Raw genomic sequence first — 16793 nt, 5'->3', positions numbered from 1 at the left:
GCATTCATGGGCCACACGAACTGCGGCCATCAAAACTGAAACTTAATTCGATAAAAAAGCGCTGTCAGCCACTGCACTTGTTAATAAATGCACGCGCTACAGGGTATCAAATAGGCAGCAGGTCTTGTTAGTATACCTAAAACGGATATTACTTTATCAAGCGGCATAAAAAATGAGGCAGTCGGCCGAATCGGAGTCGAGGTTAGACTCCTAGTCGAGGGCGGAAGCAATCAGCGAAATTTATTGCAGAGTCTCCTTTTTGGCGTAACTGATGAAGTGAGAAACTGAAAGACAGTCGAGGCTAAGTCACAGCAGCGGCAGGCAATACAAATGCCAGGCGAGTGGCTGTGTGGGGGGTGTGTGGGGTGGGAGGGGGGGGTTGGACGGAAACGACAGCTGCTCGTAACTGTGCCGCCCCTTCAGGAGCGACCCTCGTTGCGGCAGCTACTTCTCCTGTTACATTTCTTGTGGCGTGCTGCTTTTTATTGCTTTATTTTTGTGCTTTTAGCTGCGCGCCGCTTAAATCTAAAAAGCAGTGGGAAATGTGCTTATATACCGCTTACAAGTACACACACACACACAGACACAAGTATACACACACACACACACACCCATGCACACACAGCCATTTGAATGCAAATGCAACAACCGGAAATGAAACCGACAATGCCACTTATTTATCTTTGTACTTGCGGCTCTGATTTTGTTGCGGCTTCAAGCAATATCAGTTTGTTGTTCTTGCCTCTTGTTGTTGTTGTTGTTGTTGTTGTCGCTGTTGTTGCTGTAACTATTGTTGATTTGGTTGTTTCATTTGTGTGCTCGCGGCTTTTTAATTAAACGATTTAGTTTGTTGATTTAGGCAGCCGCATAAATTTTAATTGTAAATAATTAGCGCAACCCCCCCGCACCCCCGTCACCCTCAACCCCCTACCCCCAAGGGAGTGCTCAAAAAATACGCACTTTTCAATTTACATATTTATGAAAAAGAGCAATTAAAATTTTATTGGAGTTTGCATTAAATAATTGCACAGTAAAAAATTCTTTTGATTTCTTTTATTTTTTTTTATTGTGCGTTTTTTGTTTTTGCTGGAAAATTGCATGGTCCCAGCTGGCTGGGCAAGTATGAAATGGGAGACAAATTTAATTATGATATGAAAGTGTATTTGTTTGCTCATTTATTTATTTATTTGCTTTGTTGTTGATAGTTAGTTTGCTTGTTTATTTGTTCTTTGTTCACGCCAACAAGTTAAAGAGTGGCTGTGATTTTATGCATAGATATTTTATGCTGGAATTTCGTATTATATATTACGCAGCTAACAATGTCATAGGTCGGTGCACAACAAATATAATATTTCATTACAGTATTAAAAAAAAAAACAAATAAATCAATACATTTTGAACAGATTTTGTTTCCCAAGCTCGCAAAGCAGAAACTTTATGGAGACCCCGGCCAACAGGCCATTTGAATATCAGTCTCTGCTCATCAATAATATAAAATATATTTGTGGTAAAGCGACCTAACCAAAGCTTACCTACTAGCTCATGGAATGTGACTGTGATAAGGGCAATCAATGTAACTGCCCTATACTCTATCTTTGTTGAGATTGATGCCAAATATATTCTCTTGTTAAATCTAAGCCACTTCTCAGCACTTTCTTTTACAAATAATCTACAAATAGACAGGTCTAAGCTATACCAGTCTTTTTAAAATCGATATCTATTGAAAACCTGGGCAGCCTGGAATAATTTGAACTTTTATTTATAACCTTTAATATTAACACCATACTTTTAGACACTTTCTCGCCTGAAACAAAAACTTAAAGCTCCATATAATGAACTCAAATTAAGTTACACTATGAAAAAACATATTTTTTAATATACTTTGACAATAAGGAGAGATTATAGGAAATAATAATCATCAAATTAACCAAGAGTTACATTAGTTTTTAAGCTCTCTCTCTCTCTCTCTCTCTCTCTCTCTCGCTGTCTCGCTCTTTATAGCCCGCTTTCTATATCACTTATGTGTTACAAAATGCATATTAAAGTTGTAAAAACCTATTAACGAGCATTAAAATCGCTGGCCGTAAAGAAGGCAAATGAAAGAAGCTGAAAAAGGAGAAGCAATGGCCATAATGTTTAAATGAAATAATGAAGAGAACAAAAAATATATTCATTGATTTTCTTAATTAAAAAATTTTGCCATCAACTTTTATGTTTATTGGCTTGAGTTTGGCCATTTGTTGTTGCCAAGGCGTCGAACCAGGCACCGCCCTCAGATGCTCATTATTTCTTTTTTCTTATTGTTTTTGTTGTAGTTAAGAGCCGTTTGCTGTAGGTTAAGCTGAAATGTTCGTCGCACGGCATTGTCCTAGCTAGCTGGCTGGCACTTTGGGCTCTTCCTGCTTTCTGCCAGCGCTTCCTGTGCGCATTATAAACTAATTACAGATTATGATGAAATCGTACGCCATGCCACGCCACGCCACGACCTCGACAATATGCAAGGCGTGGCGCAGTTGCCTCGCACTTACAGTTTGTTTGAGAAATTAAAGTCGATTAATGAGATTTCATTACACTGCAAACTAACGGCAATCGCACGTAATTGAAAGCCTAATGAGATTTGTTAAAAGGATTGTCACGGCATCGCTAGTAATGACCAAAAAAAAAAAACAAAATTGGGGGAGAAAGCTGCGAAAAAGTGTGCCCGTTAGGCTGCGTTTGGGGGAAACGATTTGTACGCAATCGAGCTGCAGCGCCGCCTGCAGTTGTTGCCTTTCTTGTTGCTGTTGTCCGTATCAATTATGCAGCCAAAAATGCAAGGCAGAACGTAAACAAACATCAACAGCAGCGGCAGCAGCACCAACAACAACATCAACAACAACAATTCGGAACTTATGTAGTCCTAAACGTAGTAGGTCAGTAATTGGCGCTTCCGAAGCACTTTGCAGACAAACAAGCGCAAACGAGAGCGTGCGAGTGCGTGTGCTCATTTTTAGTACAAAGAGCGCAGCAGCCAGCCACCAGCAGGCAGCATTCGTGAACGATTGGGAGAGAGTGTGAGAGAACGTTGTAATAGGGCGACAAAGCAACAAAGTTGCTTTGTGGTCGTACATTGATGCTGGGTCTCATGTTACTGGGCAGCTTAGGCGTTTTTAGTGCTGATTACAACGCGTTGCCGTTTGGTTCATGTGCGCGGATAAAAGAAATGACTGCAGAGCAGACTTCAGCCAAAGCAGCTTTTGTTCCTGTGCGTGTGCTAGTGTGCCTGTGTGTGTGCGCGAGTGTGCGGCCCGTGGTGTGGGTGAGTGTGCGTAAGGGCAACGAATAACTCGCTCGAGGGTTGAGGGCAGCGCGTGCTTCCAGTTAAAGTCAAGCGTGCTCAAGTTTTAAAGTGCGCCACAAGAAACTTACTCAAAGAACTTCTAGAACGACATAGCTAGATTTAATTAAATCAACTTAAATTAACTCAAATTGATCTAAGCAGTTAGTTAAACGTTAAAAAATACATAAAATTACACATCAATATACTTAAAAAATTAAATTAAAATTAAATAAAAGCTCATCGTATCAGCTAATTATTAATTAAGTTAATTAGCGCAATAAAAGTCACGCTTAAACAATAAACAATCAACTCTTCTAAAAAAAAACTCTTCCTACACAACGCGCTCCTAAGTAGGCAACGAATTCTTGCACGCTGCCACGCGCTCAACAAAGAACAACAACAAGTTCGGGTTGTTGCAACAAATTAAGGTAACAAATACCCGAAAGTTAAAAAAGAAAGAAAAAACACGCACATTGAATAAAAAACGAAATAAGCAACAAAAGGAACAAGTTACAAGTGGAAAATTCTCACCGAATTTGTAGCAAAAGCAAATAGCAATACAAAATGCATTCGAGGCTAAAATTCTTGGCATATTTACATTTAATGTGCGCTGGCAGCATTTGCTGGCTGGAATTTAGCGCAGCTCAGCAGCAGCAGCAGCAGCAGCAACAACAACAACATTCTGCATCGTTAACCGAGAAAATACCATTAGGTGAGTATCAAAAGCAACGCCCCAGGCATAGCCAGCAGCAGCAGGAAGCAGGCATCGGCAGCGGCAGCCGCAGTGGCAGGACCAAAAGGACTCGCTGCAGTTGTCGCTAGAATTTTGCTACAATGTGTAATGGCAATGGTTATGGTTGTGATTGTATTTCTGTGACTTCAGCCAGGCATGCTGCATGTTGCATACTGCATGCTGCATACGGCATGCTGCATGCATGCATGCACGCATACTGGCATATATGGATTGTCTTCCTACAATCCATTTCGGGTTCCTATTAGATTTTTATTTTTTTCACTATACGATTATCATAATGTAATAGGGATATTATTTGGATTGGCTGAATATAACAAAGGGTTCAAATGTTTAAAAGTTGTATTTTTAAGTATTATTTCTTGGAGAGCTGCGATCTGTAGGTTATTTCGATATATATCTATTTATCCCTGTGAGAGCTACTAAACCAAAAAATAATTCAAAAAAACTCGCTAAAAGCAAACTTGAACCCATATGTTGGTTCAAACCTTGGATAGTTATACATTGTCATCTACCAATTATGGGGCTTAAGTTATTTGTACTTTAGAGCTTGGTCTACCTCAAGTGTTTGTGTTTTTAGCCAAATCATTTTTCGGTTACTCTGTTATTTTAGTAAAGGGCTTGGCTTAAGATTCAGTTCATAGTGAAAAAAATTGGCATTCCGGGCTGGAATCGATTCGGTTCAAAGCCGATTTGCAGGCTTGCCTACTACGCATTTGATTGACCAATATGTTCTTTATTTAATTTGACTGATATTTTTGTGCAGCTTTTAACTATTCATCAATTTATTAGATGAATTCCAATCAATTTTGCAATTTCCATATTTTACATATGGCATATAAAAATAATTGGAATTGCGGCGATATAGTTGGCAGGAACACAAGCAGCAATACAATTTAACGTTATTTTCTGCATTTTTTCAAATACTTTTTTTTGTGCTCTGGTGTTTTATTTTTTATTACGCTGTGGCACCTCAGTCACAGCGCCTGCAGTCATTTTGGCTGTGCTGTGTGAGTGTGTGTGTGTGTGTTTGTGAGCGTGTGTGTGTGTGTGAGCGTGTGTGAGTGTGTTTCGCTGTGCTGCTCGCTGTGCTAATGTGACAGTCATGCTGACTGGCTTTGGCTTTGGCACACGAAGCTGTTCACCTGCTCCTGTTGCAGGACTCCAGCAGCAGCAGCAGCAGCTCCGGTTGCAATTTCTGTGGCAGAGGGTCCTATGTGGGGCCGGTTGGCTGGCGCCTGCCACCTCCTGCCATGTGCCTTCTGCCAGCCAGGCAAAAGCGCAGCGTGCAAAATTGCAGCATCAACACTTCGTTTGGCATTAGAGTGCCTGCCTGCTATTGTGTGTATGTGTGTGCGAGTGTATGTGTATGTGTGTCTGTGTGTCTGTGTGTTATACTATCATTTGTGTAAATATTTATTCAGTGCGCTTTCGTTTAATATTTAGAGGACTGTGTCAAAAGCCGCCTAAATATTTAACGAAGCAAAAATATTCTATATACTCTAACTATGTCACTCTTTTCATCTCTCCCTCTCTCTCTCTCTCTCTTTCTCTGTCTCTCAATCTGCCCACAGGCGCCATCTTCGAACAGGGCACGGACGATGTGCAATCAGCCTTTAAATATGCAATGCTCAATCACAATCTGAATGTCAGTGCGCGTCGCTTTGAGCTGCAGGCGTACGTTGATGTCATCAATACGGCGGATGCATTCAAATTATCGCGCTTGAGTAGGTGTTGCCACGCCCTTGCCAGAAGACACCCTATCCCTTGTCCCCGCCCACATCTTGCCACACAGCCAAACACGCGCGCACACAAAACAAAGCAAAACAAATACAATAAAGTGAAACCACTCAACTGTTGCCCGTGTGCCCGCCAAATCCCCGCCTCCCAGCACTTGTCTGCATTAATTATGCGCATTTTTATTGAAAATTGCAACCAGCTCCCCAACCACCCGCTGCCCCAGCAGTCGCATAATTGCGCACATTCATTTACATCACGACCTAGACACTGCTCCCACACACACACACCCAAATAGACACACACACACACAGAGACAGAACATACTCTTTGTGACCTACCCCAATCCCAGCCCAACTCCATTGTTGCCCCGACGCGTTATCCCCCTCTCCTTTTCTTATTTTCCCACGTTGCCAAAATACAAAAAAAAAGAAACTCAAATTTATTGCTTTAACCTGCAGTTTGCAATCAATTCTCGCGCGGAGTCTACTCAATGCTGGGCGCCGTTTCGCCGGACTCCTTTGACACATTGCACTCCTATTCGAATACGTTCCAAATGCCATTCGTGACGCCCTGGTTTCCGGAAAAGGTAAGTTACAAACAGACCCAGCCACACCCCCCAATAAAAAAAGAATGTCATACGTAATTGATTTTGTGTGCAGTTATTTACATTTGATGTGGTTTGTTGCCAGTCAGTCAGAGAGAAAGAGACAGAGGCAGATATGAGCCTGAACAGAGGAGAGTCAATAAACTAAGTAACACACACACATGTTTAAAAATATGTGTATGTGTGTGTGTGAGTGTGTGTGTTGATGAGTAATGAAGTTGCCGGAGGGCTCGGAAAAAAGGGCAAAGTTCGTAATGAAACAAAGAGAATATGTGGAATGCGTATGTGTGGAATTCTGTGGTGTGTAGGATAAATTATAATTAAAGCTCTTCATCAGTTTTGCGAGCCTCTAGAGAAATAAAAAAAAAATAAATATTATAACAGTATTGCCAAAGAATGTTCGGAAAGTCTATTAACAAATATTTCAACTAATCTCGTGTCACGGAATGTTAAAGAAAACTTTGTCCAACAAAGTTATTATTTAATTTAGCTAGGGACTGCTTCCGAACTTGCATATAGCAAAGAGGAATATAGAGGAAAATACAGCAGCAGTCCCACAACAATAATTTTGGCAGCCTCATGGCTAAAAAAATTAGCCCATCAAGGCAAAAACGAGAAACAGCTCAAAGAAATTATAATTAAAACTCTTGAACAGCTTTGCAAATCTCTAGAGAAATTTTCCAAATATTTTAAAACAGATTTTCCAAAGCAATTGTTATGCAATATAAATATTTATACATATGTCCGTGCTTGTGTAGCATAAAAGTCAATTAAGAAATATTTCCCCAACTGTCAACAGAATATTAAATTAAATTCATTGTGAAGTTCGGCTTGGGAACTAGCTCGGCTGAGCGACGAGTTAACTGACCTAGCTCAAACTGTTAAATGTTAAATAGAAAATTGAAACAAATTTAGCCGCAAGCAAATTGACATTTGCATATTTCAAATAAATGAAAAAAGAGTGGGGAATAGCGTAAAGAAAAATCAACAAAAACCGATTGATAGCAATCAAAGTGGCAGCCCCCAAAACAATTATTCTGGCAACTCTCTACAATGCCAGCTAAATGCCAAATGCAAATAAAACGAGTTCCATTTCAGTCGACAACAGATTAAACAACTTTTCCGTCAACACATTTTTGTGTGCAGTATATGGAGTGTGTGTGCGTGTGTGTGTGTGTGTGTCTGTGCGTGTTTCTGGCAACAGACTGTGAAATTCAAACCATTTAATTTGGGTCAATAGGCTGCTGGTTTATGGTAGCATAGCATAGCAATTATGGCTGACACACCCAAAAACATGAAACACTTCAATCGACCAATTGAAAAGGCTCCGATTGAGCCATAAAACTTGAAGTGCATTTTCTGCGTACAGCTTGAACATTTTTCTTAGCTGCTGGCCATAACTTTTCATTCAGCTCACTAAACAGCTTAAGCTGCAGTTTATGGTGTGCATTGAATGGTTGGCGGGCGAGAGGGGCGGCCGGGTAGAGCTCTTGCCACATTTCTAATTTAAACATCAAGCTGTAGTTCAAGTGGCGACACACACACACACACACACGCACACATGCAGCTAGAGTTTATAAAAATGAAGCCATCGCACAAAGTGGCTATAAGCACAAACACACACACACCCATACAGACGCACAGAGAGCTGTTGTTGTGACTGCCAGACGCTGCACTAAATCAAAAGCAAAGCACAAATCATAATAATTGTAATTTGAAGAAAATTTACTACCAACAACACAGGCGACTTGTTGTTGGGGCACTGTTGTTGTCACTGTGCCTGGCACTTCACAAAACAAAAAGCCAAAGAGCCCAAAGTGCCGCAGTCGGAAGACAATGCCAAACGAGCGCCCCCGATGCGCGCTCCACACAGCTCTACAGTGAGCGCAAAAAAATTTATGATGCGCTCTTGGCCTCTTTTATTTCAATCACTATAAATCAAGATATGGCGTCGGCAAGCAGAAGCAGCAGCAGCAGCAACAACAGCAGCGGTGGCTCTCTCTGTGCCACACACGCACACACACACACACAGATCAGACTGCGCATTTGCGTGCGCCTTCAGGCTGATGTGTGTGAGTGTGCGTGCGTGTGTGTGCGTGTGTGTGCGTGTGTGTGCGTGTGTATACAGCTAAACGGAAACGGGTCTCTGTGTACATATCTCTTGTTGTACCATATACATATCGTGTATATACTCGTACTAACTTACTTGGCTGCCAGGCAAAAGGCAGGACTTACATGTCCTTCGCCCTCACACTCACCCTCAACCACGCCCTCTCGCCCTTCCTCGCGCACACAACCCACTGCCAGTCGCTGGCAGCGTCAAAGCGGAAACGCGTTTCATTTTATTATTGCTTCATGTAGCGTACACATTACATTGTTAGGCTCTGGGGGGTGGCAGCCCCCTTTAAGCCTGCCCCAACTGTGAGCTGTTGTTCCACTCATGGATCGCTTTGTTTTGCATACTTTTAGGTGCTTACCCCGTCATCAGGCCTGTTGGATTTTGCAATCAGCATGCGTCCGGATTATCATCAGGCAATTATTGATACCATACAATACTACGGTTGGCAAAGCATTATTTATCTATACGATTCGCATGATGGTGAGTATGAGATAATCAGAGGGCGGGGCAGGGCGGCCCGTCGGGCTAAATGTGCGCTACATTATCCCATTGTTTACTGCGTGTATTTTGATTTCATTTCATTTTCGCTTTCGTTAGCGCTAAGCAAATGGGGCGCCAATGGACGGGCAGTTGGCTCCTGTTCGTCCTTGTTGTTGTTGCTTTTGTTATTGCTTTTTTTTTGTTGTCTCACTGGGTGTTTGACATTTTAGTTTTATTTGTGTCTGTGTGTGTGGCATAACGAAGCCAATGCCACGAGGGCTGCAACAAAACAATGCCAATAAATTGAGATTAATTTATATATTTAGCTAAGTTTTTGAAGCACAACTTTATCGAAAGTTGACAGCTCACAAATAAATTGATTTAGGCAACATTAATGACCACGGACACTTCAAACTTTAGCTTAAAATAGAAATTCAAAAATACTTGTGTAATTAATACGCTTGTCTTTAATAGAGAAAAGATTATTTAAATTATGGCAATACACATGCTTCCTTTGTGTTAGCCGTGTTTACGCAATTGATTTATTAATTTATGTAAACAACACTCGCTTCAAGGATATTATAAATACATCTTTATTAAAATTGATTGGTATGCGCACTTTAAATATGCTGTCCAAAGAAAAAAGGGTCTTTTAATACAATTTACTCAATTTTAAGCATTCAACGAATTTCGGATTAAGTCTTACAGACAGCAAAACAAATTGCATATACTAGAATTTGAAAGAGCTTATTTGAAATAATTCCCAGTAAAAGCAAATTGCATAAATTTGACTCAGTTATTGCTATGCCACTCTAACACTTTCTTTTTCTTTTGCTGTGCATTAACCCGCACGCAAGTAAATAGAAATCAAACATCAAACACATGTCTCTAATATCTTCTGCTTGTGCCACTTAACAGGCCGCCTTCAGCTGCCCCTTCGGTCGTTGCCTGCCCTTTTTGCTACTGTTTTTCAGCTGCTGCTTCTACATATATGTATATACATTTAGGTTTTTTTTTTGCTAATATGTAATTAAATGAGCGGCACAAAGAGGCAGTGCTACAAGTAAAAGTAAGAGTATGCGCCGCCAGCCAGCCAGCGAGCCAGCTAGACAGACAGACAGGCAGACAGACAGAACGACAGACAGACAGGCTGAGGCTGAGGCTTGAGTGCTCTCGAGCGCTTAGAAGTGCTCCGGCTGCTTGAGCAGGGACAAGCAGACCGAGGCTGGTGGACGGACTGTGCACATATGGCTGAGACTTGGCTACAATGCCACATAATGTTTTTGTTTTTGTTTTTGTTGTCTTAGGCTTCTTTCGGTATTGTTGTTGTATTGAAATTTATTTCAAAGCAATTTCCTGCAGTCTACGTGCGACGCCGACGACGACGACAGCAATTACGGCCAAAGATGAAGACATCAAGGCAAGCACCAGAGACATCACACACACACACACACGCACACGAAACACACATGTGTATTCTTTAACACACAATGGCAGACAGCCGAACGACTTCGAGTTGTGTACAAATTTCATATGATATTACGTATACGCCGCAGTGATTTCTGCGTGTGTTATTTGAACATTTTTATGCCGACGCCTTTTTTTTGCGCCTTTTGTAATGAGTTCACAGGCTGTCGTTATGGAGCTGCTGCCATTGTGTGTCTGTGCTAGTGTGCGAGTGTGTGTGTGTGTGTGTGTGTGTGTGTGTGTCATGTGTTAATGACTCTGTGTGAAATAAAATTTATGACTTTATGCAACTGCTGGCAGCGCTTGGCCCTTTTTGCTGCCACTGCTGCTGCTGCTGCTTGCTGCCTGCTTGAATATCTTTTTTTTTGGCCGTTTTTAATATTTGCGCCGTTTGCCAAAAAGTAGGCCGACATTGTTGCCTCTGGCATACGGCGCAGGAAAAGGAAATGCCGCAGCAGCTTGGGCGCTGCCACTCTTACTGCCTGCTGCCGCTGCTGCTGCTGCTGCCATTGTTGTTATTGTTGGGTTTTGGCATTTTGGCCGACTTCAGCTCAATACACGTTGCCAGGCATCGTTTACATTGTTAACGAAAGGCACCACAGCGAGACTTTATATTTTAATGCCGCTGTCAGCAGTTTGTTGTTATTGCTTTGTTCTTCTCTCTAGACCTGGGGTCTGTCGCTGTTATCGCTAGCCTTTTTTTATTTTTGGCTATTTTGCTGTTCGGTAAACGAACATCGCACACGGCGACAAATTGGTAGCATATTTTTTGGCGCATTCATGAATACAAAAGTTGCAGAAAAAGCAATACGCGACTACATAGGAAGCATTCAATAAAACATCATCGCACACACAACCAACAACGGCAACAACAGCAACAACAGCGGCAGCGGCAACCAAATGGCTGAACAAACAGCACGCATCCAATTTTATTATTATTTTCTTCTCTTTTTTTCGACTGGCGCCGAGTGGAGAGGGAAGTTGCGCTATTTATTGAAATGTTACCAACGTGCCACAAAAAGTACTTCAATTGTCTGTGCACTTCCGCTTCCTCTTTGGTTTGAGTGAGTGTTGTTCTCGTTGTTGTTGTTGTTATTTTTGTTTTGTGGCCAATGCCAACAAATCATGCAGCCCGAAATCAAAGCCAATAACAACAACAACAACAACAAGAAGAACATCTGTGACAACAACGCCGTGCAACAAATGGCGTGTGAAAATGTTTTTTGCGGCCTGGCAATGAGAGATTGGGGTAGTGATTGAGTGGGACTGAGTGTGTATATAAAGTATTCATAAGCAGACAGGGCTACACTCTTCCCACATTCCCTAAAAAAATGAAGAAAAACATGCCAAGCAATATGGGCCAATAGCAAATAGCCGTAAGAGATAAATAAACATTTTATAGTGTTCGGCTTTTTTCCGTAGAAACATGGCCAAAATCATGAAATCATATTCAAAAGCTATAAAATGAGATTCATATGCAACAGTTAAATCAAACTTTTATGGTTATTTGCAGTGCTAAACTTTTGGGATGGGGAGAGGGAGAAATACCAGAACTTTTGTTGGGATATATTTAATTATATAAATGAATAACTTAAAAAATTGTGGATTAATTTTTGTGGGTTCGATTTAATGCTTATAAGCTTATCGAGCATTTTATTTGAAAATTCTCTTAATTTTAGCTTTAAGAAATTGTTCTTATATCATAAGTTGAACAAAGTCCTTAAAGCGGGCATTTCAAATATTTCTTTCTTTAATAACATTTTTGATGGGCCTTTTCGTTGTGGGGCGAAGTCTTCAGTTGAATTTATCTCTGAAATCGCGTTTATCTGCCGTTTTACTTTTGATTGCCATCCATCTCGCCCACACACACCAGCAAACCTCACTACATACATATATATGGCTTATATGACACTCAATATTACTCATACGCCACCGGGCGCTGCTGTTTGTTTGTTTGTCTGTTTGTTTTGTATATCATTTTTTTTGGGCCCCACCCACTTGGCTGCCGTAGGCTTACTGCGCCTGCAGCAAATCTATCAAGAACTGAAGCCCGGAAATGAAACATTTCGTGTGCAAATGGTCAAACGCATCGCCAACGTAACGATGGCCATTGAATTTTTGCACACGATGGAGGATTTGGGGCGTTTCAGCAAAAAGCGCATCGTGCTCGACTGCCCGGCGGAAATGGCCAAAGAGATCATCATACAGCATGTGCGGGACGTAAAGCTCGGCAGGCGCACCTATCATTACCTGCTCAGCGGCCTGGTGAGTGCAAAATACCCGACAACAAATTCCGTGGCAACTTACCAGCTTTTATTTCCCCCCAACCACCCGCTGTGTGTGCCTTTAATAAGCAATTATTACCAGCATCCGTTGGCCTTTTGTTATCCTTTCTGATTCTCCTTCTTTTTTCGCTCTCGCTCGCTTTTATTTTTTGTGCGTAGGTCATGGACAACCACTGGCCCAGCGATGTCGTGGAGTTTGGAGCTATCAACATAACTGGCTTTCGCATTGTGGACACTAATCGGCGCGCCTTGCGTGACTTTCATGACAGCCGGAAGCGCTTGGAGCAGGCGAGTGGTACCGGCGCAGCGGGCGGCGGCAGCTTGCCAGCCATTTCGGTAAATTTTCACACAGTCCAAAGTTGTAAAAGCCAGTAGATTAAACGCACCTTTCCTGTCCACTTGCCACGCCCACCTAACCACCACACCCGTCCGCACTGCAGGCACAGGCGGCGCTCATGTACGATGCGGTTTTTGTGCTTGTCGAGGCCTTCAATCGCATTCTGCGCAAGAAACCGGATCAGTTTCGTGCCAATCATCTGCAGCGACGAAGTCATGCGGGCGGCTCCGGCAACACCAACTCATTGAACGAATCCAGCGCATTGCTGGACTGCAGCACTTCCAAGGGCTGGGTCACGCCCTGGGAGCAGGGGGAGAAAATCTCACGAGTCCTGCGCAAGGTAAGATTAAACATTTTCCGTTGCGGGCGCAACAATTTTTTGATGAGAATTTTTCCACGCAAAAGTTGAAGTATTCGGTGGAAGTTATTTTAAATCTTAAATTTCGAGGCGAAATTGTTTTAGATTATTTCTTTGGATTTAGGTAAACACATATGAGGGACTAGAAAATACTCTGTAATCAGGTCAAATAAATTCTTATGGGTTACCATATATTGTTTTTGAAGAATCAGGCATACCCCTTTGGGGTTTAAATAAATTAAAATATCCTAGAAATATATTTGCCAAATATATGATCCATAGCAGACTAATACATTATGGAATTTATGAAGCTCTATTCGGCTTAATACCACCCGTTAGCTCAGCTGAATACATACAGGGTATACAAAATAAAGAACAGCGAACTCTGATAATTGCATAAGTATATTTATGAAACGTTTGCTTTGAGAGTAGGTGTCTGATAGACTGAAATTATAAAAGTTTTTGATTGCAAATATTTGTCTATAAAAATGAACGAAGAAGTTGTGCTTCAACAGGCGCGGAAACCTTTCTATGCAATATTTTTGTTTCACTTGCTCCAAGGTCTTGTTTTCTTAATTTTTTTGTGGGTATTTTTAAAGCGATTCCCAATTCCCATAGCTAATCTCATTGTTTACATTTGCTTTGCAGGTGGAAATCGATGGCTTAACTGGGGCTGTGCGCTTTGATGACGATGGCCGGCGCGTCAACTACACCTTGCAGGTGGTGGAAATGTCCGTGAATAGCACACTGCAACAGGTGGCCGAATGGCGAGATGATGCTGGCTTCATGCCGTTCCATGGCCAACGCAATCATGGCCCAAGCTCGGGTACATCGGCCGCCAGCAATGGGGATTATACACGCAATCACACGTACATTGTGACCAGTGTGCTGGAGGAACCATATCTAATGCACAGGGCTGGCTACGGCCAGCAGCTGGTTGGCAACGAACGCTTTGAGGGATATTGCAAGGATATGGCTGAGCTGATTGCCACCAGGCTGGGCATAAAATGTAAGTTCAGATTTCCACTTGTGAACCTGTGCAAGTCAATGAATGGTTCTCCTTTCATTTCTGGCATGGCCAGTTGAGCTGCGTCTGGTGCAGGATGGCAGCTATGGAGCCGAGAATCAGTTTGCGCCTGGCGGCTGGGATGGCATGGTGGGCGAGCTGGTGCGCAAGGTGAGATACAGACACAGCTGGCAACACTTGTCAACACTTTGTAACTGCTTCGTTGTCATTGCGATTAAAGGAAGCGGACATTGCGATTGCTGCCATGACGATAACCGCGGAGCGGGAGCGCGTCATTGACTTTACCAAGCCATTCATGTCCCTGGGCATCTCTATAATGATTAAAAAGCCGGTGAAGCAAACTCCAGGTGTCTTCAGCTTTCTGAATCCGCTCTCTCAGGAGATTTGGGTAGGTCAAACAAATCTTTCAGATACTTTGCCAGTGCTCAAGATTTTCCCTCTCTCTTTTTCTCTCTCTTTGCTCTGCAGATGAGCGTCATCCTGAGCTATGTGGGCGTTAGCATTGTGCTCTATTTTGTCACCCGTTTGCCGCCCCACGAGTGGCGCATCGTGCGTCGCTCGGCGAACGATACCAATGCCCAGCAGCCACCGGGCATTATTGGCGGCGAGCCACCAGAGCAGCATCAGTCGGCAGCGGTGCCAATGAATGAGTTCAGTTTGCTCAACTCCTTTTGGTATTCGCTGGCTGCCTTTATGCAGCAGGGCTGCGATTTGACACCACCGTCGATAGCTGGGCGCATTGCAGCCGCCGTGTGGTGGTTCTTTACCATCATATTGATCTCATCTTATACAGCTAATTTGGCTGCATTTCTCACCGTGGAGCGCATGGTGGCGCCCATCAAGTCGCCCGAGGATCTGGCCATGCAAACCGATGTACAGTATGGCACACTGCTGCAAGGCTCCACCTGGGATTTCTTTCGTGTAAGTTGCCTATATTTTCAATGCAGGCCCCATTTTATAGCTGCTTTCCATATAGCGCTCGAAGATTGGCTTGCATACCAAAATGTGGGAGTACATGAACGCCAATCCGCATCTGTCCGTACACACCTACGACGAGGGCATTAGGCGTGTGCGCACCTCCAAGGGCAAGTACGCGCTCCTTGTGGAGTCGCCCAAGAATGAGTATGTCAACGCGAGGGCGCCGTGTGACACCATGAAAGTGGGTCGCAACATAGACACCAAGGGTTTTGGCATAGCCACGCCCATTGGCTCACCATTGCGGTAAGTGATTGATTAAATAGGTTAGTTAGTGGGGTAGCGTCCATATCCTTTACCCTTGGCCCCTTTAGAAACCGTCTCAATTTGGCGGTGCTGTCGCTCAAAGAGAACGGCGAACTGCTGAAGCTGCGCAACAAATGGTGGTTCGACAAAACCGAGTGTAATCCCAATTCGGACAGCCAGGAGACCTCCACACCCAACGAGCTCTCCCTTAGCAATGTGGCCGGCATCTATTATATATTAATTTGCGGTTTGCTGCTCTCGGTTTTGGTGGCCATTCTGGAGTTCCTTTGCCGCAGCAAGACGGCGCGCCTGAAGGTACCAGCAAACGGCGCCACTAGCGGCATGCTGGGCTCCTCTACATATCAGCGGGATTCACTCTCGGATGCCATCATGCAATCCCAGGCCAAGCTGGCCATGCAAGCGGGCAGCGACTACGATGAGCGTTTGGTCGGCGTTGAGGTGGGTGATTCCAAAAGTGATCGAAACGAACAAGGAATTTATTTCTTCTATCATTATACACAACGTATAGCTGGCCTCCAATGTGCGCTATCAGTACAGCATGTAAATGCGATTGAGCCCCGATCTAACTTGTATATAGCATTAAATCGTATTCGAAACGCATTAAATAAACGACGCTGGCAATCAACGTGCAGGGGAAGGACAGATGAGGATGCGGATGATGATGAGGATGAGCAGCGGCGTTCTAAAACTGTACAGCATAATTATTTGTATTTTTGATAAATGTATACAACGTGGGATTGCATTAAAATAATAATAAAACAAAAAAAAAAAATGTAGCTGTAATTAGCGCTTAAGTGAAAAATTATTCAAAATAATAAAGCATACATTTTAAGCAGAGCTCATCATTTACATGCGAACTGTGGATTCACTTGGCTTTGGCCCACGCTGCGTATGAGCTATGCAGTGTACGCACCTGTGCGTAGATGTGCGGCGGTTTGTGTGTGTCTGCATGTGTGTGTGTGTGTGTACAGGGTAAGCCGCTTAGCTGACTTAAAGTTTTAACAAAGCAACCACCGCGACTGCACAACCTAAGCGGCTTTCAATGTAAACTTTGCGTTTAGCTT

The 16793-nt window shown here is 42.9% G+C and overlaps 1 protein-coding gene across 1 annotated transcript; it reads left to right on the top strand.

Moving 5' to 3' along the window:
* The first annotated feature begins 3157 nt into the window (after window positions 1-3157).
* On the top strand, window positions 3158-16529 carry GluRIA (Glutamate receptor IA). Its single transcript, XM_064688623.1, has 14 exons — window positions 3158-4031; window positions 5645-5797; window positions 6269-6396; window positions 8884-9013; window positions 12492-12745; window positions 12925-13101; window positions 13206-13442; window positions 14109-14469; window positions 14543-14637; window positions 14708-14875; window positions 14956-15408; window positions 15464-15708; window positions 15777-16167; window positions 16238-16529. Exons 1-14 carry the CDS (start codon window positions 3884-3886, stop codon window positions 16271-16273), a joined length of 2976 nt encoding a protein of 991 aa, XP_064544693.1. The 5' UTR covers window positions 3158-3883; the 3' UTR covers window positions 16274-16529.
* Window positions 16530-16793: the final 264 nt, after the last annotated feature.

The sequence above is a fragment of the Drosophila montana genome, unplaced genomic scaffold, assembly GCF_035044405.1.
Source record: "Drosophila montana isolate Dmon_TW-CO22-7 unplaced genomic scaffold, ASM3504440v1 contig_3213_1, whole genome shotgun sequence".
Lineage (NCBI taxonomy): Eukaryota > Metazoa > Arthropoda > Insecta > Diptera > Drosophilidae > Drosophila > Drosophila montana.
The sequence above is the reverse complement of the archived record's forward strand: the minus strand, read 5'-3'. Positions and strand labels throughout refer to the sequence as shown.